This window comes from Dipodomys ordii, unplaced genomic scaffold (assembly GCF_000151885.1).
Source record: "Dipodomys ordii isolate 6190 unplaced genomic scaffold, Dord_2.0 Scaffold6, whole genome shotgun sequence".
Taxonomy (NCBI): domain Eukaryota; kingdom Metazoa; phylum Chordata; class Mammalia; order Rodentia; family Heteromyidae; genus Dipodomys; species Dipodomys ordii.
The window spans coordinates 17274374-17298520 of record NW_012267222.1 but is presented as its reverse complement, the minus strand read 5'-3'; the positions used below and the strand labels follow the sequence as shown (position 1 = coordinate 17298520).

Sequence of the window (24147 nt, the reverse complement as noted above, 5' to 3'; positions counted from 1 at the left end):
GCTTGGTGGCCATGCAGAATCCAAAGCACAACATGGCCAGGTGGAGTTCGGGGCCCTGGGCACAGCCAGCAACCATGGCAGAGGGCACAAAGTGGGGGTGGGGTCTCTACCTGTGCCAGATGCTGCTGCCCTGAAGCCTTGGTCTGCCAGAGCTGGGTCGAGTGGGGGTGGGAAGAGTCTGTGGCTGGGCCTAACTAGCAGGGGGGTAACCAGAAGCTGCCGAGGTGAGTGAGCGAAGGAACCTCAAACTACTGAGAATACAAACTGCAAATACTAAGTTCTAAACCTTGAAAACTTACGTGGAAATCCCCAGAGTGGGTATGTGAGGGACGAGGCTGAGGCACATGGACACAGAACAAGGATTCATACCCCTTTTTGATTCCAAAACTTCAAATTTTTGGTACATTACCTCAGCCCGTTGACAATATCCTTTGTTTTCCCAAAGTAGATCTCATTCAGTGTACTTCTGATTTTATTTTCCATGTCCTGGAAAGGGAGGTTGGTCAGCCAGGATGGCAAACCGGAATCCTAGGCCCCACACCCCACCCGCCACCAGCCCACCCTGCGGTCCCCGCTGTGGCCACACGGGGGAGACACAGGACTGCTTCTCTGCCAGGACACCATCTACAATTTGTGCTGAGCCTTTCCTGCTCTTAGGCATGAAGGAAGCCAACACCTAGGGACTGACAGCCAACTCTGACCACTACTGGGAGCTGGTCTAAACCACATCACCACCCCTCAGCCTGGCCATCAACTACGGGAACAATTCTGTGAAACCGGAGAACACTTCTCCGCTTCCAAACTGTGGTGACAGGCAAGGCTTCGGCCCCAACTCAAGTTGCTCCAAGGCACGCCCGTGTTCCAGGGATCTGCTTCCGGCCCAAGCTCCAGTCTGTTCACACCCAGTGGATTGAGGCAGACAGGATTTGGCTCTCGCTTCCCAGAACCAGGACAGAGTGCAGTCCTCGGGGGCATGTGTGGGGCAGTGTGTATGGGCGGGGGGATGGCCCAGACTTGGGGGACCCCAAGCTGGGGTGGCAGGCACGCGCTTCCCGGGCTGCAGAGGCACAGGTGTGAACCCCAGCCCTGAGTCCTGACGCCCACTCACCTCTACCAGGCGCCCGATATTGGCTATGTGTGGGGAGCAGTCGCTTACAGTTTCATCTTTCTCCATCTGCAAAACCAAACAAAACACTTAAGTCAGAGAAGGCAGCAGCTTCCGAGAGCACGGCCTGATGTGCGGCCACCTCTGTCTTTTGTGAATAGACGACGGTTTCTGCTGGTGGCGCTGTGGAAGCCATGCATCGACTGTCACAAGGACACGTTTCTAGCACAAAACCACCGAAGAAATTTCAGGTCACAAACAACCCAAGCCTCATGTCTGGGGGAATCTGCTGGGCCTGGAGATGCCTTGCTCTGCCTGCCCAAGGCACAGGCATTTGATTTGGGACCTGGGAAAGCTGCCGTGTACTGTGCAGGGAGGGACTGCCAGCCTTGGCAGAGGAAAGGCCGGACGAGGCCAGGGTCATGAAGTGACTACGCATGCATGGAGGGACCTGGGCAAACCCCTATTTTAGAACCTGCCCTTGTCCATTTGAAGATGGGGCGGGGCAGGGGACCTCAGTAGGTGATGCTTTAAGCCCAGGCAAGTCAGCTCTACCCCCTGGGGGGGACGCTACATCTGACAGGGCTTGGGAATCCTCAGGATCCCAACTTTAATACTTAGTTCTTTGACAAAATCCACCCCCCCCCACGCTGCCACCCTACCCCATCTCCTTTCCTCCCTCCCACCAGTACTAGAGCCCTCACACTCTGGCTTGGCTTTTTTTTTTTCAAAATTGAGACTTTGCTGTTGCTGTTGTTGGTGGTGGGGCCTGAACTCTGGGCCTGGGTGCTGTCCTTGAGCTCTTCAGCTCAAGGCTAGGGCTCTAACCACTTGAACCACAGCACCACTTCTGGTTTCCTGGACTTTCCTGCCTGGGCTGGCTTTGAACTGTGATCCTCAGATCTCAGCCTCCTGGGTAGCTCGGATTGCAAGCATGAGCCACCAGCGCCCGGCTTTCCAAAATTGAGACTTTTTTAAAGAAGAAATTTGCCTGTTTTCAAGGGTACCTAGCAGGAACTCTAATTATGTAAGTCATTGCTAAGTCACTGTTGAGATACAATGCACAAGCTGGTAAGTAACAAGAAGCAGGAAGCAGGCTGGTGTGGCGGTGTATACCTCCAACCCAGCACTGGGCAGACTGAGGAGAGAGACTGGGGAGAGTTCCAAGTTTGAGGACGGCCTAGACTATATGGTAAAAGCCCGGCCACCCTGGGCAAGTGAGAGCATTTTGAGTAACAACAAAAAGGAAGTGTGAAGAGGAAACCAGAGTTAACACAGTACAGACTGGAAAACGAAAGCAAATCAAAGCATTTTTGGAGAGGAGGAAGCCAGGGACCAAAGGCTCATCACAGCAGGGCCACAAGTGAAGTCAGGTGAGCAGCTCAATGTCTGTGCACCTGAGCTTTGTGCTTCAGAATCAACAGGCACCTTTCATCAAAGAGGCGGAAGCCACTGGACCCTTAAAGGAGAGATATTGGGGGTCAGGGGCAACAGATGGACTTCCGGGAGCACAGGGGCCCCTATGCCTTGGACAGGGAATTCAAGCCCAGTAAAAGGCTCAGCAGGGGCTGCGGGCGATAGGCCAGGCATGAGCAGCAGAGCTCCTGGCACCTAGAGGCAGTTTCCATGGCCCCTTTCCCCCCGCCCCAGCTCCCCTCCACACCTGGCCAGGGTCAGCTTGCTGGCAATGCTGACCCACCAGAAATAGAACTATTTTTGTAATGCATATATTATTACATCCTTATAAAAGTGGCTGCCAGAAGTAAAACATTTTTATGTTCTGTGGCCACACAGATGTTCCGTAAGGTAGTTCCAATGAGTCTGGAGTCTGCCCAGCCCTCCTGTCCCCAACGAGCCCCTCTCCTCTCCATGGCCAGTCTTCAAGCGGAGGAGGTCTTTCCTGACACAGAGTGGCACCACAAAGCCGTGTTTGCTCCCCGCCCTAGAGCCAGAAGAGCCCCGGCTGGTCTCAGGCCTCCACCTCTTGTCTGTGAACTAAGGTACACAAGAGGCAGAGCAGTGTCTGGTGGGCTGGGGGCGTGTTCCCCCGGCAGCGCAGGGCCAGTCCCAGGACCCTTTCGTTCCTGGGGTCTGGACAGCTGCCTCCTTGTGTTGTGGGCACAAGGCCAGGTAAAGCCAGGATGGAAACTGCTGCCAAGCCACAAGTAAAGCAGCATCCCAAGAGAGGTGGGCCTGTCCAGTACAGGCCCACGGCCTGAAACTGTACCTTCTAGATTTGCACCAATGACAGTATACAACAGCATTGTGGAAGTGGCACCGACTTTCAAAACTGACTTCACCAACTCAGGGAGGGTCAGTTCAGATGGCGAGGCGGAAATCTTGCTTTCTTCTAGACCTTCATGTGCTTCACCAGAAAAGCCAAGGACAAACCACCATCCCGGGCACAGAGAGTCCAAGCAGGGCCCACCCCAGCTGCAGCAGCCTCCTCCAAGCACCGCCAGCCCCTCCCCAGTCCCACAGGAGGCAGCTCCCCCCAGCCTTTCTTCTGGGTCAGTGTTCCTCACTCCTAGGGGCCATGTTCCCCTAGCTAACACGCCCTGGCCCTGCCCACCCTAGATGCTGCCCACCTGAAAGGAACCATGGGCTTTGTTCCCTGAACAAAATCCCTGCCTGACCTAACCACCAGGCCCAGGTGCGGTGGGCCTCTGCCGCAGGGCCCGGCTGAGCGGGAAGGTGGAGCGCTGCCTGCCCACCGCCGCCTGACCTCCCTGTCCACCCACACTCCACCCGCGCGGCTGAATATTTAGAACCGGTGAAGAATAAATATCAAACCAACATCTGCACGGCCCTCCCTCCCCAGGAGCCCTTGGATCTTTCCATACCTCTGGTCTGCTGCTTTCCCGTGCCTCTGCTGGCACCTGGCAGAAGTGACCTTGGTGCCACAGGCCTTTCTGCAGGTCCACCACCTCCTGTGGGGGCCCACAGCAGCCTGCCAAGGGGCACCCCCCAGTGGCCTCTGCCCTGGCAGAGGAAGAGGTGGGTGGCTCCCCGCCTTGCCTCCCAGCCCCCTCAGCTGCAGGCCAGTCAACACTCCATCTCCTCACCTTCCTAACTTCTGTGTCAAAGACAACCTTGGGCAGCGGTAGCCAAAGGCCATGGAGAGGGTGGGCCAGGATGAAGGAAGTTCACAGCAGGGTGTGTCCAGCTAGCTGGGGAATGCAGCTGCAGCCCTGGGGCAGGCATCAATCACCAGAACCTGGAGGTCACCCTCCGCACTCCTGCTGGGGGGGTTGGGGGGAGGGGCAGGCAAGCCTTTCTGGCTGCCGCTGTTGGCGTGAGTGCCTGAGGCCACACACAGGCAAGGTGGGGGGGGGGCGTACACCCACAGTGCACCCACAGCTGGCCGGGAGGCTCGCAAGGCTTCAGTGCTCAGTATGGGGACCAAGGGAGATGGTGCCCTCCTCCTCCACCCACGGGCCTTCCTTCCTGCCGCTGTCCGGGGATGTGGGGGTGATTGTAAAGAGGCCACAGGCATACAGTTCTGACCACCCCACCTCCACGTGTCTCCCAATGCCTCCCGCCTCACCCTTCTTTATTCTCACCCACCCCAGGCTTGCCTGCCCTACCTGCTTGTGTGTGTGGTGGTCAGGGGAGCGGGGCACAGTGGGGGGGCACAGTGGGGGGCAGGCCTCACCACCTTTTCCTGGACAACTCTAACAACCTCGTCAGCCTGGCCTGATGCTGGCTGGCAGAGCCATCTCCTGAAACACCAGGCCCCACGTGGCCTGGCACAGGGTCTGGCCAGTCCATTCGCCTCTCCATGCCTATCTACCAGCCACACAAAGTCAGACCTGGTAGAAAGTGTGACCTGGTAGAAAGAGCAGGTATTCCTGCCTGACAAACCTGGGTTCAAATCCTGATACTGACTTACTGGCCAAGTGATCACTTAAACCACAGGAGCCTCAGCCTGGGTCGGTCAGATGGGTGGGGCAGCTCTCCCTGTTCACAGCCGCATAACCCTGTACCTCACTGATCCCTCATTCACTCTGCTTTCCTGGAACCCCTTCATCTCCCATCCAAGACAAACACAGGCATTTTTCCAGGGCTCATCTGGGACCTGCAGCGAAGCCCCTCAACCCCAATTTCCTCTGCTGGCTTAGAAGCTGTGCACCGTTAACGTAAAACTATCCACCTCACAGTGCCCCATGCCCCCTCCCTACTTACAGGGGAGGGGAGCCTCAGCGCTAATGCAGCTCAGCTGGGCGAGGGTCCAGCCAGAAGAGCCATGGCAGAGCATGCATTTCCTCATTAGAGCCCCAGGAGCAAAAGGCAACACAGACAAGGCCCTTGGCCCCAGCCAAGGTGTGGTGAGGACGGCTGCTCACCAGGCCTGAGTTTGGCTTGGCAGGGGCCTCTGCTCACAGCAGGCCGGAACCAGACTCTGGTTGCGAGCTGACAGCTCTGACTGAAACCATTAGGAAGACTCAGGATTAATATTTGTGCAGGTCACTGTCCACCGGATGGAAGTTATCCACAGTTCCATGCAGCTAGGATGCAGAAAGCAGTCTCCAGATGCAGATGCAGGATTTCCCAGCCATTCCCGTGTGTGTGTGTGTGTGTGTGTGTGTGTGTGTGTGGTGTGTGCGCGCACGCACGTGTGGATGTGCGTGTGTGTCTCTGTGGTGGGATGGGGTCTGCTTGCTGGAGGACAGGGGTTGGTAGGCCTGTCCTGTCTCCACCAAAGGTCCTCATCTATGCAGATGACAGGGCTCTGGCCTGGGGTGGACACAGCGCCTCCCCATCCTGGGTGTGCAGGCCAGCACCTGCCTGGCAGGCAGCACCACTTTCCCAAGTCTGTCACTGACAAAGTTAGGAACCGCACCCTTTCTGCCATGCATTTCTATCAAGAGCTCTCTCATGGGTTTTTGGTGCTGGGGACGGGCCGGGGCTTTACATGTGCCAGGAGGCCCTCATCCAGCAGGGCGCATCCCAGCCCAAAGCATCACTATCTTACGGAGGGGGAAAAAAAATCTTTTGATACTGAGGGAAATTGTCAGTCAAAAGCCACTCAGAAGTGGAGGGGTTCCGTGCAGCAGCATTTGCCAGCACCATTCCGCCCCCCCCGCCCCCCCCCCCACACACAAGGGCAAAGCTCAGTTCTTCACAAGCCGCACATCTTGTTCCCTGCTGTAGTTTCCTGCACTGGGCAGGCCCAGGGAAAGGCCCATCTCAGAATGGGATAGGTGTGAGGGGTCTCCTTAAGTGGGCCGCAGGGTCTGAAACCTGCTCAGATGCTTCCAGCAGTTCTCATGCAGAGGTTAAGGCAGTCTGCACCTTCTCAGGTGAGCTCCCAGTTCAGCTTGGACACTGAAAAGGATGCTTAGCAGCCTGGCGAGCTCACACCATCCCACATTTTAACCACATATGGAACTTCCTGGAGGATTTTGTTAGAAGAAGGCATATCTTGTTAGGCACTGATGGCTTTACACCTGCAATCCTAGTTACTCAGGAAGGCTGAGATCTGAGAAGCACAGTTTGAAGCCAGCCTGAGCAAGAAAGGCTGTGAGACTTTTATCTCCAATTACCCACCAAAAAGCCTGCAGTGGAATTGTGGCTCAAGTGATAAGAGTGCCAGTCTTGAGCTCAGAGACAGTGCCCAGGCTCTGAGTTACACACCCACACATGCACACGCGTGCAGATCTTGATCAATTTCTCAATTTCAAATACACTGGTGACACTGATGCTTGGCCTCAGGTATGGCTGGTGATGCAGAGACCTGGACTGCACAGCAGCTTACAGAAAGTTGACCAGATGGAACAGTGGCTGACTCTGGCCATACAAATGGAGAACTCTTAAAAGCATCGCATGAGCTGTGGTTGAGGAATGAGGTTGTGGTGAGCCCTGGTGAGGGAGAGGAAATGAGGTGAGTGTGCAAGACCCTTGTCCTACCACAGTGGGAAGCCAGCTGGGCAATGGCAGAGATGCCGGAAGCCCTGGACATTGTATTTCTAGGCGGGGTAAACCGCAGAGGTCAGCTCTGAGGCTGGCGCTGCGGCACCTGCGGCTGGCTGAGAGTGGGGACCGCACCTGTCTGGTGAGGCTGCCTCCGAGGTTCATGGTGCCCGAGCCGGATTTGTTGGTTTGCAGCCACAGCATCACCGTGGAGGTCAACTTGTAATGGGCAGTGCGGCCACTGGACTTCTCCTGAGGGGGATACAATGGAGATCAGAACTGGGGTACACCTGAGCAGAGGAGGGCCTGGGCCTTGTGTGTGGCCTCTGCAATCTGGGGTCAGTCTATCTGTCCCCCCTTAAGTCATCACTACAACACCTCCTCCCCTATAAAATCCCAACTCGTTTTTAAAGGGGCAGAACCTCAATTCATGTGTATTAAGCTTTTTTGGGATCTGTAGGGTGACTGAGTGAAATCTTGACTCATCTTTATCCAAAAAGGCTTCAGGGATCCGCAGAGGTTCCACCCCAGCAGCACCTGTGCCCCTCCGGGTCATGTGGAGGGCCGGAGCTGTGCTGTGGGGTAGGGGGACCGTACCTGCACCTCCACCACATGGATGGAGTCCCAGCAGCCTTTGATCTTCTTTGATCCGTCTCCAGCCTTCTTTATGAGAATTACTCCAGCAAAGCCATGATCCAGATCCCAGAGGTAGACAGACGAGACGCCACCTTCAAAATACCTGCGGGAGACAGGCCCACGTGCCCGTTAGATATAGTCAATTCCTGACCCTGGTCCCGGCTGTTACTCAGCAACACGGCACCTAGATGATGTCCCTAGAATTGAAGGACCTAGGACTGAAGACCACCTGGGGCCAGGGCAGTAGGCTCATCCTTGCTTGGGGGAGATGTGTGGTACTATTTTGGTTAAGAGAAAAATATGGACGTAGGGAATCACCAACTTGAGTTTGACCTTTGAGTCCTTAGCTAGCGCACTAAACTTCTCTGGGCTTTGGCTTGCTCCTAGATAAGGACCCAGCAGTGTGTGACCCAGAGCAGACGGCTGAAGGAAGCCACCGCTAGCACAGTACTTACCATCATCAACAACTGTCCAGTATTTAGCTTTGAGGAAGCTATCTGACAGGACAAAGGGGAAAACAGCAACAAGCCCTCTTCCAGACCAGGACTCTCTTTGATCTTATTTACGACTAGTGAGAAAAACCCAAGTCAGAAATGAAGGCCTAAGCTTGGCAACACGGAAAAATTCCTAGTCATGACGAAATCGAGGGAAAAGAAGGGCCAGGAGCACAGGTGGTCAGTTTATACCTCAATCTGAGGTGACAGACAGAGGCCGCAGGAGCAGAGGTCCTGATGTGGCCTACTGAGCTACTCAAACTGATGCAATGCTGGGGACTCACACATCTCCTAACCAGCACATTCTCGAACAGAAAGATCTCAGGAAACCTGCTACTAGTGCAGGAGGCACCCCTTGGAACGGGCCAGGGGGAGAGGTACCATGTACACTGGACCTCATTCCTGACAGGCAGCTGCAGGGGCACTGCGGGCATCAGGCATTTGTGGCCAGTGCCCACTGTCCCTATGGCAAGCTCTCTTCATGGCTCATCCACTCAGCTGTGATTTGCTAAAGGTGAACAACCAGAGGCCAGCTGTGTAAACCTGGGCCCAGAGGAATGACACACAGATTATAAGAAGTAGACACTGACTGTGTTTGATATTAAAATTAAGCACTGAAGTGTAACATGTATCTGTGGGTTATATCCTAGTACAGCTATGAGAACATGAGTAAAAGGAACACAGAATTCTTTGTTCCCACATCTATAGGTTCTATTTCCTTGAATTCAACCAACTCTGAACTAAAAATGCTTAAAAAAAAAAAAAAGTCCATTATTTGGCCAGGTGCCAGTGGCTCATGCCTGTAAACCTAGCTACTCAGGAGGCTGAGGTCTGAGGATTGCAGTTCAAAGCCAACCTGGACAGCAAAGTCCGTAAGATTCATCTCCAATTATTACAGAAAAAGGTGGAAATGGAGCTGTGGCTCAAGTGGTAGAGTACTACTCTTGAGCACAAAATTTCAGGCCCAGAGTTCAAGCCCCAGTACTGGCTTAAAAAAAAAAAAAAAGCCCCTACCTGTATTGAACAAGCAGACGTTTTTCTGTGGCACAAGAGCTGTTCACACACAGCACATACAGGGTGCTGGGTCTGTGGACCATGCTGTCATATACAAAAGCCTAGGGTGTCCGAGGACTCCGGTATCCACCAATGCATGGAAATCACCCTCCACCTCTCTGTGGCAAGGGCTGACTACGTTCTGTTCTTACAGTTTTACTGTATATCTAGAACTATTCAAGTGAAGCCATTTAGGCTGAGGGCCTCTGGCCTACACCAGCCCTGCAAGGGGCAGGGCCCCCAGTAGGTCATTCTGGAATGTTCCTGGGATGTGTACAAATGGACCTTCCTGCTGGACCTGAGGTCTTATGTTGCTTAGCCTGGGGGCACAGGTTCCAGACCCCTTCTGGCTTGTCCTCACTAATGGTGGTGACTCCTTCAGGCCATGTGTCCACCTGGGAGGCCTGAGAGAACCCGAGTCCCCAGGAGCCCATCTGCTATCTGTCCTGTTGGTGTAGCTGGGCATTGGTGGCTCACACCTATAACCCCAGCTACTCAGGAGGCTGAGATCTGACGTTCTCAGTTCCAAGCCAGCCTAGGCAAGAAAGTCCTTAAGACTCTTATCTCCAATGAACCACCAGAAAACCAGAAGTGGCGCTATGGCTCAAAGTGGTAGAGTGCTCGCCTGAGCAAAGAGAGCTCAGGGACAGTGCCTAGGTCCTGAGGTCAAGCCCTGTGACCAACAGCAACAACAACAAAAGGTGATCTACCAAGGCCTCCCTTAGAGCCTGAATGTTGGGAGCGCAGTCCCACATCAGAGGGGGGAAAACCACCTTAAATCTACCTTAAACCTGTGGCTCTTCCCATGCTGAGACAGGGCTGGGGCTGTTGGAAGCAGGCTTGAAGCCCAGGGCATCTTCTCCTTCTGTGTCCTGTGGTATTGCTCCAATCCGGGGCCAGCTCTTTGGAGTGCTGGGTTATTGGGGAGAGGCAGGGTCAGGCTGCCCTGGAAAGGAGCCTGGGGAAGGCGGGAAGGCTGGGGTTTCACGGCCCTTGTTAACAACACTGGACACCAGTTCCAAAGTGCCAGTGGCCTAAGGTTCGTCTCTTCCCTTACTGGTCTGTTTTCTTCCAGAGAAACAAAACAACAGCGTTTATGTTTTATCCAGTGGAATTGGATGTTGCCATGCCAACGCCCCACCCTGTGGCCCTGCTCCTGCTCGCGCTCCAGGCAGCTTTGCTCTGGCATACTCAGCCTCCCCTGTGGCCACACGGATCATGTCTCAAATTTCGAAATGCTGGAAATGAAGGAGGTTCCAACTGCAAGCCAAAATGTGATCTCCTTGTGGGTCACTGTTCTGTTTCCCAAAACTTAAAAACTTACTGCAAGAGCATAAAAAGAAGGCAATTTAAAAATTAGCCACAGCTGGGCACGGGTGGCTCACCCCTATAATCCTAGCTACTCGGAGGCTGAGATCTGAGGATCCTCGCTCAAAGCCAGACGGGGCAGGAAAGTCCGTGAGACTTTTATCTCCAATAAACCACTAGAAAACCGGAAGTAGCACTGTGGCTCAAGGGGTAGTGCACTCACCTTGAGCTGAAGAGCGCAAGGACAGCACCCAGGCCCAGAGTTCAAGCCCCATGATTGACAAAAAAAAAAACCCACTCAGAAAACTAGAAATGGCGCAGTGGCTCAAGTGGTAGAATGCTTGCCTTGAGCTGAAGAGCTGAGGGACAGCGCCCAGGCCCAGAGTTCAGGCCCCATAACTGACCAAAAAAAAAAAAATACCCACAATACCAGAAACCAATGTACACCATAAATCTGAGTTTTCCAAAGTCCTTTCCAGCCCTCGTCCAGATGCCTAGTTTTTATATAACCCTAAGCACAGCAATGGGGCTGGATTAAGTTGGGTTTTCTTTCACTTGGCACCTAGTCACCAGCACTTTTCTGTAGAGCCCCGTTGGCAATAGCTGGGACAATATTCCACTGAGCAGGAGCCTCACTTACTGGCGACTGGAGTTTTCACAGAGATGAAATGATGGCAGAGCAGGGGCGATGCTGCCGGCCACTCACCTGACTGTGTTCCATCTCTGAATGAACAGGGGTGTTCCCTGGTTGAGCAGGGTCCAACTGGGACTTGGTCTCCTTGGGCGCAGCCCAAACACCACAACAATTCAAGAATGGACTTGATTCCAGGCACCGAGAGGGACCTCCAGAGATGTGAGTGGCCACAAGTCTCAACGTGACACCAAGACAAAGGGAGAGGGAGGCTGCTTTGCAATCTCCCCAAAACATCAGGCTCGCTGGCACTCACTGTCAGGACGGCTCCTGGCTTGGTCGGGTGCCGGTGACCGTGGGGTGCACAGACAGCCCCCCATTACATGGTTTATGGTTTTACTCTGCGCGTGAAGCTTTAATTAAAGAGAGACCTCAACAAGTTTCTGAAAATATATCCTTACCTACCGTACTTTGATCATAATGACATGAAACAAGGAAAAAAATCATTTTTATGTGGTTTGCATTTATGAGTTTTTACATAAAGGCTTTTGTGGGTATTTTAAGAATGTGCTAAAATGTTGCTTGAAACCACATGAAGCCATCTGAGGAGTTGCCAGCCAGAACTAACAGCACACACATGGAAGTACTTTAACTGGCCTTTGTATATTTAATGAGTCAAATAGTATTAATATTGTTTAAATGATAACATGCTATTTCAATAAGGGGACTCTGCCATCACCGGTGACCCATTTCGAGTCTTGCACATCATCGTGAGTGAGCCATCAAATGTGGCCAAGCATGGAGGGCAGCCTCAGAGGATCGAACTTACCCTGCCTGCAGTTCTGCCAGTGCTCTCTATCCTTCAAACTCTCTCCAGGGAAGGAGAATGGGCCCAGGAATGGCTACCGTAGCTCTGAGGCTGGGTTCAAAAGGGAAATCTTGGAGTTCTGGAAGTGAGGTCTCAATCAAAGAGGAATGCATGGGCTCCTCTCAGGCAGCACAGGGTTGAAATCACATGCCATCAGGGCAAATGACCAAACCGGAGTCCCCCAGCAGGACGACATGGTGACAGCCTCATGAAGACCAGAGAACGCACCTTGGACAAGGGTTGGACTGTGCAGTGGGGTGGCCTCAGACAGCAGGTGGAATGACAATCAACAGTGGGTGGGGGACCAGGACCAGAGCACCGAGGCCTCCGCTTTGCTGATGTCCACAGAGTGAACTCTGTCAACTGAGTGCCAATGGTTTCCCAAGAAGAACTGGCAACTCCCAGCAGGCAGATGGACTCTACTGAGGAATCAGTGTGCTGAGAGTAAATAGATGGAGACAGATAGGGCCACCTGGGGCTGGAGCTCTAAGTCCTGTCTGTTGGTAACAGTATAATGATCATAAATAGGCAGAGGCAGACATCTTGTCACTCAGGGCTACCTCTGCACCAGGTGAGCCAGGAGCAAAAGCCCAGACTCTCAGATGGGGCTGTTTGCCAGCACAGTCAGTTCTAATCAAGCACCTAGTTGGGCTCAGTCTCTACTACCTGTAAGATCTTTAACTGGGTTTGGCTCATTACCTGATGTCAGTAATTCTCTTCTCAGAGACCTAGCTTGTTTTTCTGTGAAATAACACGTCCAGTTGAATAATGTTACAGTTATGTGTGTAGTCTATGCCTGGAACTCTTTGACCACAGGACTTTGAGGATTGGAGAAAAAAGGGAACATATACCTCACCCTCACAGTGACCTGAAGGACAGAAAATAGTTTATGGTGTGCTTGAAGCCACAATGTGCCTGGAGACTTTGGATGGAAACTTGGTTTTGGGAATCTGAGCCGTAACTATGACCTATCCAATCCCCAATCCCGGTCAACACCAAGCTGCAGAGGAAAGGAGGATGGGTCTGGAGTGATCTCTCTGCCTTCCTTCAGACTCCTCCTGGCTCAGAGGCTGAATTCCAAGTTTGAATACAAAGGCATCCAACAGCTAGTGAGCGAGTTCCATGACTATCTCTATAAAAAAAAAGAGCCAGGCTGGGAATGTGCCTTAGTGCACGTCTAGTACATGTCTTAGCGCATGCCTAGCATACATGAAGCCCTAGGTTTGCTTCCTCAGGACCACATAAGCAGAAATAAGCTGGAAGTAGCACTGTGGCTCAAGTGGTAGAGTGCTAGCCTTAAGTTAAAGAGCTCGGGGACAGTGCCCAGACCCTGAGTTCAAGCCCCACAACCACCACCAACAACAAAAAAAGAAAAGAAAAAAGAAAGAGGCAGCCAGTGCCAGTGGCTCACGCCTGTCATCCTAGCTACTCAGGAGGCTTAGATCTGAGGATCGTGGTTCAGCCCAAGCAGGAGAATTTGTGAGACTCCTATCTCCAATTAACCACCAGAAAATCAGAATTGGCTCTATGGCTCAAAGTGGTATAGCACTATCCTTGAGTGATAAAGGTTAGGGACAGAACCCAGGCCCTGAGTTCAAGCCCTACAAGAGGTGGGGGGGGGGGAGCGAGAGAAGAGAGAGAGGAGATGAGCAAAGAGGAGAGGGGAGAGAGGAAAGAGGGAGAGAGGAGATAGACAGAGGAGAGGGGTGAGAGAGAGGGGGAAGACAGAGATGAGAAAGAGGAGAGATGAGAGGGAGGAGAGAGGGAGAAAGGAGAGGAGGAGAGAGAGGGAAGAGGAGAGAGGGAGGGAGGGAAGAGAAGGAGAGAGAGAGAGGAGAGAGGGAGAGAGGGGAGAGAAGGGAGGAGAGAGGGGAGAGGGGGGGAGAACTAAGGGGACAGGACGGACCTGCTAAGGGAGTGGCATCCCATTGCTGGCCAAGAGACCAACGCTGAGGTTACTAGGTTCCCTTTTGGCCACTACCTGGCTGGGCCTCTGTCATCAACTGTCACCTGACCTCTGGCCTGTGACCTCTGCAATGCTGACACAGTCCACAGACCCAGATTTGTTGGAGAAGTCCCATGGGAGCTAGATGGGGCTTTTCTCGTGTAGCTGTCTTTATTGAATAAAGACAAGGCAAATTACTTTGACACCAACACAGGGCCAAAGACAGGAGCGGGTCAGAGGGTGCTTCCCAGATCCGACGCCCCGCTCCCCCGCCCCCCAGACTGGGGACTGATTAAGGCCTGAGGTAGAAACTGAGTCCCACAAGGGCAGTTCTGAACCAATCCTGCCACATCTCTGCTCTTACACTCCTCGCGACAGGAAGTCCTTACATGCCTCAAGGCAAACATTTCTGCTTGGAGTAATTCAAAATAGTTCTCTGTGGACCTGACCAAAGTTGCTTCTGCCTTTTGGAGCCACACAGAACAAGAACTGAATGCCTTTCCCTCAGACCGTCCTCTCAGCATCTGAGGCTGGCTTGCTTAACTTCAACAAGTTTTCTTTTCCGGTCTTCCTATCCTTCTGTTAGTCCTCATAAAACCATGTCAAATCCCCATGGGCCCAGACTCCTGGAGACTTGGGGTGGTGCAGGCTGTTTCGGAGTGAGGAATGCAGACCCAGGGCCCCCAGCTCCCCACGTCACAGGGCTCACACGGGCACACACTTTCTCAGTGCAACCCGGGGCTCCTCTCTCGCGTCTGACACAGCACTTGGTGGATGGCCCTGCTCTCATTGCCCACTCAAATCTGTTATTTATCTTTTGTGCAGACATGGCTATGCCATTTCAGCTCATCTTGTCTATTCAGGCCACCACTTCCAGGAGGACTTTTCTCCTGGGAGTGTATGGGAAAGCAGGAGACCACGCAAAGCATTGCTGAGTTCCCGGGTCTGTGAACCAGCACTCTGTACTCCAGAGCTCCTCTGTTTTCTACAGGAGCACGGTGGCCACAGCAAGGGCTCCATGGGAAAGATGGAGGCCCAGCGGAGGCTACAGTCTGCCACTTCTACTATGCTAGGGGACCAAGACACGAACGCCACAGTTTGACGGGTGTCAAGACTGGTTGGGCTGTCTGAGGAAGAGCAGAATGGAACAGACGAGGCACACTGCCTGAAATGCCAGCTGAGAGGTTCAGAAGACTAAAACTGTCAGTGCAACAGAAACAGCAAAATCCTCCTTCACCTGGCACAGAGCTGGTAACACTGGCCCTCAGCAAATCCAGAGTTGCAAGGTTCTGAGGGTTACCCTTCTCCTCCTGTGCCCTATTGTACAGACATGGTCTGTTCTGCTTCTCAGATCTCAATAGCAGCAAGATGTATGTTTGACAGTCACAAGGACACTTCTGCACTGTAACTGGCACTCAGACAAGGCAGGGCTGATGGGCCACCCAACCAAGGAGACTACAATGCAGAGGCCATGCCAGGCTGCCGGGCGCTGGGGCTCTGGCCCTAGGACAATACATTTGTCTCTTCTCCAGCCTGAAACAAGAAAATGACTCCCAGCTACCAGCAGCAGTTTGTTTTTCTGACCATCTTTAACATCCTAAGAACAGGAAGGAAGAAAGGAAGGAAGGAAGGGCACATGGTTTCCACAGGTAAGAACCATTCCACTGCACTTTGGGAAAGAAAAAAACCTCCATTTTGCTTGGAGAGGCATCTAAAGCCAGCCACCTCCTGCCACTGCAACTGACATTCCTTTTGCACCCACTGGCTCCAATTGAGAAGCAAGGCGCACCCCCTGCCAATGACGGGGCGCTGCCACCACCCCAACTTCTGCCCAGTTTAGAGAGCTATAGGCCATCAGCAGGTACTCTCTTTCCTCCTCTGGTTATGCCAGCTGTGCTCAAAGGTGCAGGTAGCCAGTAAGTTCACAGACAGGAAGAAAACAAGGGGAAGTGGGACCAGAAGTGCTGGCCTTGGTGCCTGCTCATTTGCACAAGGTAGTTTTGCTCTGTGCTGGGGGGCAGATGGTGGCCTTGATGTGCTCTGAACTGCCCGGGAGGTAACCGATCAGAAATACAAGCCACGGCAGTGGCCTGTCCCTGAGAACCAGACTTGGCTCCACACAAAATGGAGAAAGAGCAACACGCGGCACAGGCCGGCCACGTCCACATGGCATGCTGGGACCGGCCTGCCTGGCTGTGTGTGGAGTCCAGCCGTTATTACCACAGTTTCCAGCCTGTGTCCCACAGTCTGCCCACAGACAAGGGACAGGTCTTGTGGGAATTCCTTCCAGTACACACAAGTGCAAAGCTCCCCTGAGCAAACACATCAGTTAGTTGGCAGCAGCTCTCTGCAGCTTGCTACAGGCTTTTATTTTAGTTCAAGGGAAATAATGGAAGCAGCAGTGCAGCAGGAGGGGCTGCTGGCCAGCTCTAGGCTGGTTCAAGGATCTGCAGCATCTGTAGGTAGTACTGTGGTGACTGTCCCCAGTAGAGTCCTTGGGGGAAATGCTGCCAGCCCCAAGGAGTCCACCTTGCAAACAGATCAACAATGAAGATGTCTGGGACTTCAAAGCCATCACTATCAGCCAAAGCTGTCATTTTGCACAACCCATTTGGGGCTGAGGGCTTCACATATATGTCACAGTTAAGCAAAGTGTTGTCCAGAAAGGGAATGTACCCGAGCCACAGAACTGGGATGGGAAGTGGCTGGTCACGAGGTCCACGCTGTCCCCACACCAGGTTGTCAGGTTGTGTGGCCCGAGACATCCCAGCTGTGGTGAGCGGAATGTATAAGTTAAACACAAGTATGGGAACTCGGTCCTGCACACTGTCTGACACTGTCTGAACCGTGGAACTGCTGAACCCTGAGCATACCTGTGTGTCACACAGGGCTTCTGGGGGACCAGAGCCCCCGAGGCACCCCCGGGGGGATCATGGGCACAGTGAACTGGTTTTCTACCCACTCCTGTTTTCCATTTAACTTGCCTTTCATAGATGACAACATAGATCAAGGCAACCGATCTGCAGTCCCAGAGGGGAGCCACGTGCAACACCCACCCCCCAGATCCTCCTGAGGGTGATGTACAAGCTGTGAGGGGAGGGCAGACCAGGCCCCTCCCCAGCAGGTGGCTTCCTACCCACCTCCCTATGCAGTTAAAATGACAGAATGACCATGGGCTGGAGGCCGGGCTCAAGTAATCATCAGCAGGAGCTCCCTACCTCCCAGTTCAATCCCTAGTACTGACAAAAGAAAAAAGTGTATCTGCAGTGAGTCCCACTGACAACTTCCAGCAATCTCACAGGCCCGGTGTGGCAAGCAGAGTCAAACCACAGGCAGGGTGTGTCCTGAAGCTCTGGATGCGTACAGATGCTCACGTTAAGAACGCCATACCCAATGGTCCCTCCAGATCTGGAACCTTATAGGGCACATTCCTCATGGCTTCATACTCACTCTGCTGCTCCCTGCTTCCCCTTCCTGACTCCCATACCCCAAAGTCCCAGGGTCGGTGTTTCTGGCAGTGGAAAGTACCTGGAACTTGAACTGCAGACCTCACTGGGCTTTTGGTAACCAGCCAGTCTGGTCCTCCCCTTGCTGGCCTCTGCTCCAACCTCCAATGTTCAGAACCACACCCAAGTCCAAGCCCCCACAGACTATGTCCTGCTCACATCCTTCTCATGGACAACAACCTGGAGCTCCCTCCGTGTCACGGACCAGGCCCCTGTGTCCCCTCTGCTCAAAGCACTGCCTGGCTGCTGCCCTTCCAGGTTTGAGGCTGAGGATGCACTTGTAGGAGTCACAGGACTTGGAAGAACAGAGCTGATCAGCTGAAGGAGAAGGCTTGGAGCATCCAGCCACAAGCCGAGTCACACAGGACACAGTTCCCCAGTAATGAGCTGGATGAGGCAGGGAAGCTAGTTACAGACTCGGTGCTCAGGGTGTGACTTACTGCAGCACGTACTGGAACCTCAGACTCCTAGCAGGAAAGCGGGAAGCCAGCACAAACCACACTATGTGGGCACGGGGGGCTACTCCTATCAGTGGGAAGCCTTCTGAAATCCAAGTTCCTGGATGTGAGCCAAGGCTGGCCTCACTAGTAGGCCTTTCGATGAGGTACAAGCCAGACCTACTATCAGCCCCTCTCCCCCCTCAGCTGCTCCAGGGCTGTCCTTATCCACAGCTGGGGCCTCTGCTCTTCTCTACCCCAAGCCAGCTCTGGTTCCTTTCTGCACCTACTAGATGGGCAGACATTCGTCCATTTGTTTGTGGCCCATTATGCACTCCTCAGCCCTGGTAAGGCAGAAGCTTCATGAGGTAGGGCTAGGCCTCATTCCATCAAGCTGCACCCATTTGTGCCACATTCCTGGGAATGTGCAATGACCCATGATCTCTCTCAGGTCATGGCAGGAACCAACAGCACTTATCTGAATCCTCACTTTCCATTTACTACTCCATGTCTCCTTGTGGGTGATGGCTGAACTTTAAGACCTGAGGCATAGCCCTCCAGAAAGGCCAACGTCAACATAGCCTGATACCCCACCCCCACCAAGGCCAGGGCACCAAGAGCTCTTACCCCATCATCACTGGAACAGAGAGGCACCCAGCACTGGGTGGTAGTGGGGCCTGAGCAGCCTGGGGGCATCGTGTGGCTATGAGGAAACAGTGGAAGGGGCTCATGACAACATGAGGGGAGCCCCCAATATGGATAAGGAGGTGGACTCGGAGAAGCTGGCTTGCACAGGGGAGTTACTTGGTGGGTAAGGGCAGAACAGACTCAAATCCAAATCGTTTCTCAAGTCAAGGTTCTCCCCATTCTGCAGCCTGGCCTGATCCAGGGTGGGCACTGGAAACTCCTGCTGGAGGTTGCCACGTGTCTGGCCCAGCAAGCCTACTTGAATCTCAGTGGCCTCTAATACACTGAGAGGTTTCCTCAGACAGGAGCACTGGACACTCAGGGCTCCTGTCCAGAGGAAGAGGCCATCCCCAGGAGCCCAGAGTCCTGGGGCAGGGAACATGTGGCTTAAAGAACCCAAGAAACAAGGGGACAAATGACAGATGGGTGGTTGCTCACATCATCAGACCCACTGGGCTGAGAGTGGAAGGGGCAGAAACAGTCAAGACTCTAAAATGGCTGCCAAGTAGACAGACAGGGTAGGGGATGGCGAAGGCTCATTTATCCAGTACCCTGGGTCACTCCTGTGGAGGCCTGTGGGCTTCTGGGACTGCCATGGGGACCCCAGCCGGCCTTGTTTCACTAGGTAAACTTCTTCCAGACAAGCAGAGTTGATTAGAAAAGCTAATTAAAGCTTTTGAAGATTATCTCAGTCCCCAAACAAGGAAGAACACAAAACTCTGTTCCTCCACTCCTCCCACCCCCCAGACTCTGGCCTTCATTAAGTTTTGATTTCAATCAATTGCACACCCACTAAAATTAACTTATAAGGCCAATAAATTGCAACCGCATGTTTGGAATATTATCTGCTCCAAGCCAAGAGCCAGGGATCGCAGAGCACAGGCAAGATGTCTGGCACAGATGGGAGCAATCGTCTGTGGGAGCAATTGGTGCCGCCCCTCCCCTCAGCTAGAACATCTGGTCTTGGGTAGAACAGAACCTAGACCAAAAGAGGCCAGGCAAGACTCAACCTGAAAGCTGGAGCTGGACAGGCTTCCTGTCTTCTCTGGGAACCTGGCAGGTTAGGATGCTGACCTTGGAGCCCTCAGCAGCCTTTTGTGGCCTTCCCCTACAGTGAGCAAGCTGTATTCCTGACAGCTGTATTGAAGATGCCACTTCCAGTTCCCACCCCAGAAGATGGACCACTCAGGTCAAGTGGTAAGGTTCTGGGACTCTAAGCTGGATGGGGCTCAGGGCTGAAGCAAAGTATCACCTCTGCCAGGAAAGAGTGCAGAGAGGGCCGGAGTATGGCTTAGTGGTAGAGTGCTTGCCTAGCATGCACAAAGCCCTGGGTTTGATTTCACAGTACCACATACACAGAAAAAGACAGAAGTGGCACTGTGGCTCAAGTGGTAAGAGTGCTAGCCTTGAGCAAAAGAAGCTCAGAGATAGTGCTCAGGCCCTGAATTCAAGCCCCAGGACTGGCCAAAAAAAGAAAAAGAAAGGGTACGGAGAGATCCAAAAGCCAGCTGACTTGGAGTGTGCTACCTTTCCCAACTTCCCAACTCAGTTCTAGCATCTACAAGGAGCTGGGTCCACTGGGAGAGGGATGAGGACCAAGGCGGGGGCAAGTGCCTGCAGTAACGATCCGTTCCTGCAGTCCTAACACACAGCCAAGGTGCCACCACCACGGCATTTTCACAAAGTGACTCTTCTAGTAACAGCTACTTGGCACTTCCTCCCCTGAGGAAAACACTGCTTGGATCCTTTCAGCACAGAATGCCCAGGAAGGTCACCAATAAATGGTGTATCAGGAGAGTCAGGAGGAGTGGGAAAGCCAGGAACCACCTGGGCTCCACTCTCTAGGCCTGACTTGACTCCTGCCCTCCCAAGGGGCAAGAGCCACACTACCAACTGCTGGCCCTTGAGTCTGGAGCTGAGAAATGCTGTGCACAGGCTGGGATGGGGTGCCGCATCCCACAGGAGTTACAAGCCAGAGGGCCTGTGCGTCAGCCACCCCAGCCCCAGCCCGCCACTCAGACCAGACTGACTCCATGTGTGGGTGATTAACTCCAGCCCCAGCAAAGTCAAAGCCTTTGCAGACTCAGGATCAAAGCTGGGCCCTGAAGATGATAGAATCAAGTTTTTCCCCAGGATCTCACGAGGGGGCTTTTTTCTTTCATGACAGAGAACACTCTGGGGAGAATGTCTCTGGAAGGGCCAGCTGTGGGTTGGGTCACATTTCAGCTCTGGGCTTGGCACTTGCTGCTCTGTTCCTCCACTTATCTTTAAAGAGCTCATGGAACAAGGACAAGGCCACAAGGTTCACAGCAGGCACAGAGGGAAGTCCGCTGGCCCCGCTCACGCCTGCACACCTGCACTGCCAGTGCCAGTGCCGCCCCAAGTGGGGGAGGCCTCGTTTCCTGGTGTGTGTGTGTGTGTTTGTGTGTGTGTGTGTGTCCTGTGAGCAAATCCAAAGTGGCCTTCCCACTACAAAGGGAAGTTTCATCTACAAATAGGAAGCTCCAACCAAGTTCTCAGCAGCTTAGCATCCCCCCATGTGGCTAGTCTGGGCAGTTTTAGGGATCTGATGGGTGGGTAGTTGAAAGACTCAAGCACAAGCCAAGTAGTCAATTCTGCCATTCACCAGGACCTGAGGCTTCTGCAGTGAGCATCATGAGGAGTCTAGGCTGGGTCAGCACAGGATGTAGGGGTACTCCACACATGTCCGGCTCCCTGACCCTGGGCACAGTGATGCCCACTGTGTTCTGGAGGCGGTGGCTTTTCAGCCATCCTTCCTTTCTAGCAGGGGTGAGGGGTGGCTCTCTCCCTAGGTCTGGAATACAGGCCACTTCACGCCCTGCATGTGGCGGCCTGGCAGGCTTGAGGTGGTGTCAGGTGGGATGAACTTCCTTGCCACAGAGACCTCTACCTAAGCCTATTCACCAGCATGAAAGGAAGACAAGAGTTCTGTGGCTTTGATCATAGGATGACAATAAGTGAGCCATGGGTCAATGGCAGGGAGGGTACAAAGGTCAAAGAGAGAGGCATGGCTCTTCCACCCTAGGGAACAATTTAGAAAACTCAAGTGTCACACTCTTAATGGCCAGTGATACTCGAGGATCAAGGCCTCAGAGACACACAAGGTCTCTATTCCAAAATTAGAGGGAAAAGAGCTCGGGACCCACCACCCCACCCTCAGACTGCTACTCTGAGGATGGGGAAGTCTGCAGGGGGGCAGGGTACGGAGAGGTTAGAGCAAGAAAAAGGTGAAGGAAGGCTAATGCTGTGGCACATGCCTTCAATCCTAGCCACTCCATTTGCTGAGATCAGGGGGATCATGGTTTGAGGCTAGCTTAGCCCCCCCTTCCTCCCAAGAAAGCTAGATGTAGTGGCAGGCACCTGTCAGCCCAGCTATGCAGGAAGCATAAATATGAGGAATTCAGTTCAGGCCAGCCCAAGCCAAAAAAAAGAGAGAGAGAGAGAGAGAGAGAGAGAGAGAGAGAGAGACTGTTAAGCCACCTCGTTTGTAAAAATGAAATAAAATAACTAAAGCATACAAGGCACCAGTGGCTCGTGCCAGTAATACTATTCAGGAGGCTGAGTCTGAGGATCATGGTTTGAAGCCAGCCTGGACAGCAAAGTCTGTGAGACTCTTATCTCTGCTAAATTACCAAAAAAAAAAAAAAAAAAGCTGAAAGTGGGGCTGTGACTCAAGTAGTAGAGTGCTAGCCCTGGGAGGGCTGGGGGGGGGCGGGGAAGGGGACTGACTCAAGGAGGGCTGGGAATGTGGCTTAGTAATAGAGTGCTTGCCTAGCATGCATGAAGTCCTGGGTTCAATTCCTCAGTACCACATAAATAGAAAAAGCTGGAAGTGGCACTATGGCTCAAATGATAGAGTGAGCAAAAGAAGCTCAGGGACAGTGCTCAGGCCCCTGAGTTTCAGCTCCAGGACTGGCAAAAAAAAAAAAAAAAAGCTCAAGGACAAGCCCAGGACCTGAGTTCAAGCCCCAGGACCAGTCCAAAACAAAACAGAAACTGAAACAAAATCAAAAGCAGCTACAGCTGAAGGCAACGCTTGTGATTCAAGTGGTACAGCACCTAATAAGCACATGGCCTAGAGTTCAAACCCCAGTTTTACCCCCTAAAAATGTAACATCCTGAAAACAAACCCCCAAGAAAACATAAAGCAGATTGGTTTTCGTAATTTTTAGCTCAGAGTGGTAAAGCGGATCCCACATGGGCCAGCTGGGGAGAGCTCCTCACAGGGGACAGCGCTGGGCCATGTCACTGGCTGTCCCAGGCCAATTTAACCACTTGGGGCCCCTCTCTGAGCCTCTCTGTCTATGCACTGGGCATCTCTCCCTTGGCTGACAGCTAAGTGTGAGAGCTTAGGGACAGTTGTTTTGAGCTCTGAGTGCAAAGTCCCACCCCTCAGTGGGAAGGACAAGATGGATGGGTGCAAGGGGAATAGAAATCAAACACAAAAGCAGGCTCATCCCACGCTTGGCCCTAAATGCATTGTAAGACAACATGTCAAGGTCACCTTATTGAGGAAACAACCCAAATGTTTTTAAGTCTATAAAAGTCAGAATCCAACTCTTCACCAAATCTAAACATGCAGCCTAGTTAGAACACACACAAACAAAAAGCACTTAATGTAGCCTCCAAAGAGAACAAGGGAGTGAGGCTTGCCACATCACTTTTCCAGCTCAGGGGAGGCCCACGTGGCTCTCCCCGGGGAGAAACACAGCACACACATCCAGAGGGAACTTTCCTTCCCACTCCCCACTTATCTGGATGGAGGGCAAGCATCTTCTTAGGGTAGCCTGGGGTGACACACAAGGAATGCCCAAAGCTACAAAGGGGGCAAACAGGCCAGGTTGTGTCCAGATCCCCCAACTTCTCGGGGATGAAGTGTGACACCTATCAGTCCACAGAGCATGGACACACATCCCGGGAGCCAGCCTGCAGCGCTGGCCACCTCTGAACAGCCACCCCAGCATACCGAAGGTGGTACATTCCGTCACCCGCCAGCTTGACTCGCCCCCTTGACTGAATGTGGTTGGATCTTGCCCCGAAGGTGGTCTGCTGGTTGTGAATGAGGCTGTGTCTTGTAGGATGCCCACAGTAAGCATATGGCTCACAGTACCCCACAAATGCCAGCTCGTGTGTTCTGGACCCTAGAGTGGGGGAAGGGTGGTTTTACCACCTAGTTCCACCACATCCTGCCTTGCAAACTTGGTTAAGTCACGTGGCCTTTCTCATCAGTCCACTTGCTCATGCAGGGAGCTGGCCCTCTCACAGGACCATGGTAGACTGAATGAGATTGAAAAGACAGTAGATTTATAATACGTTTGCTAGTAATTATTATTATTGCTGTTATTTTACTCTCATCATTATTACTTCAATATGAAACTCACTCTACTTGGGCATTTTTCTTGAATAGGGGTGTGTGTGTGTGTGTGTGTGTGTGTGTGTATGGGTGTGTGTGTGTGTGTGTGTATGGGTGTGTGTGTGTGTGTATGGGTGTGTGTGTGTAGGGGTGTGTGTGTGTGTGTATGGGTGTGTGTGTGTGTAGGGGT

General features: G+C 53.0%; 2 protein-coding genes across 2 annotated transcripts in view; one reads left to right on the top strand and one right to left on the bottom strand.

The window, feature by feature from the left end:
• The window catches only part of Pqlc2 (PQ loop repeat containing 2), a 35311-nt gene extending 23952 nt beyond the window's left edge, over positions 1-11359 (top strand). The window contains exon 10 of the mRNA XM_013034204.1: positions 11347-11359. The gene's annotated coding sequence lies outside the window, so the exon portion shown is untranslated. The remainder of the gene's footprint in view (positions 1-11346) is intronic.
• The window catches only part of Capzb (capping protein (actin filament) muscle Z-line, beta), a 122582-nt gene that overhangs the window by 2946 nt on the left and 95489 nt on the right, over positions 1-24147 (bottom strand). The window contains exons 5-8 of the mRNA XM_013034241.1: positions 7616-7757; positions 7154-7270; positions 1109-1174; positions 410-486 (exon numbers count right to left, since the gene is read on the bottom strand). Of these exons, the coding sequence (XP_012889695.1) occupies positions 410-486; positions 1109-1174; positions 7154-7270; positions 7616-7757 (402 nt within the window). The remainder of the gene's footprint in view (positions 1-409; positions 487-1108; positions 1175-7153; positions 7271-7615; positions 7758-24147) is intronic.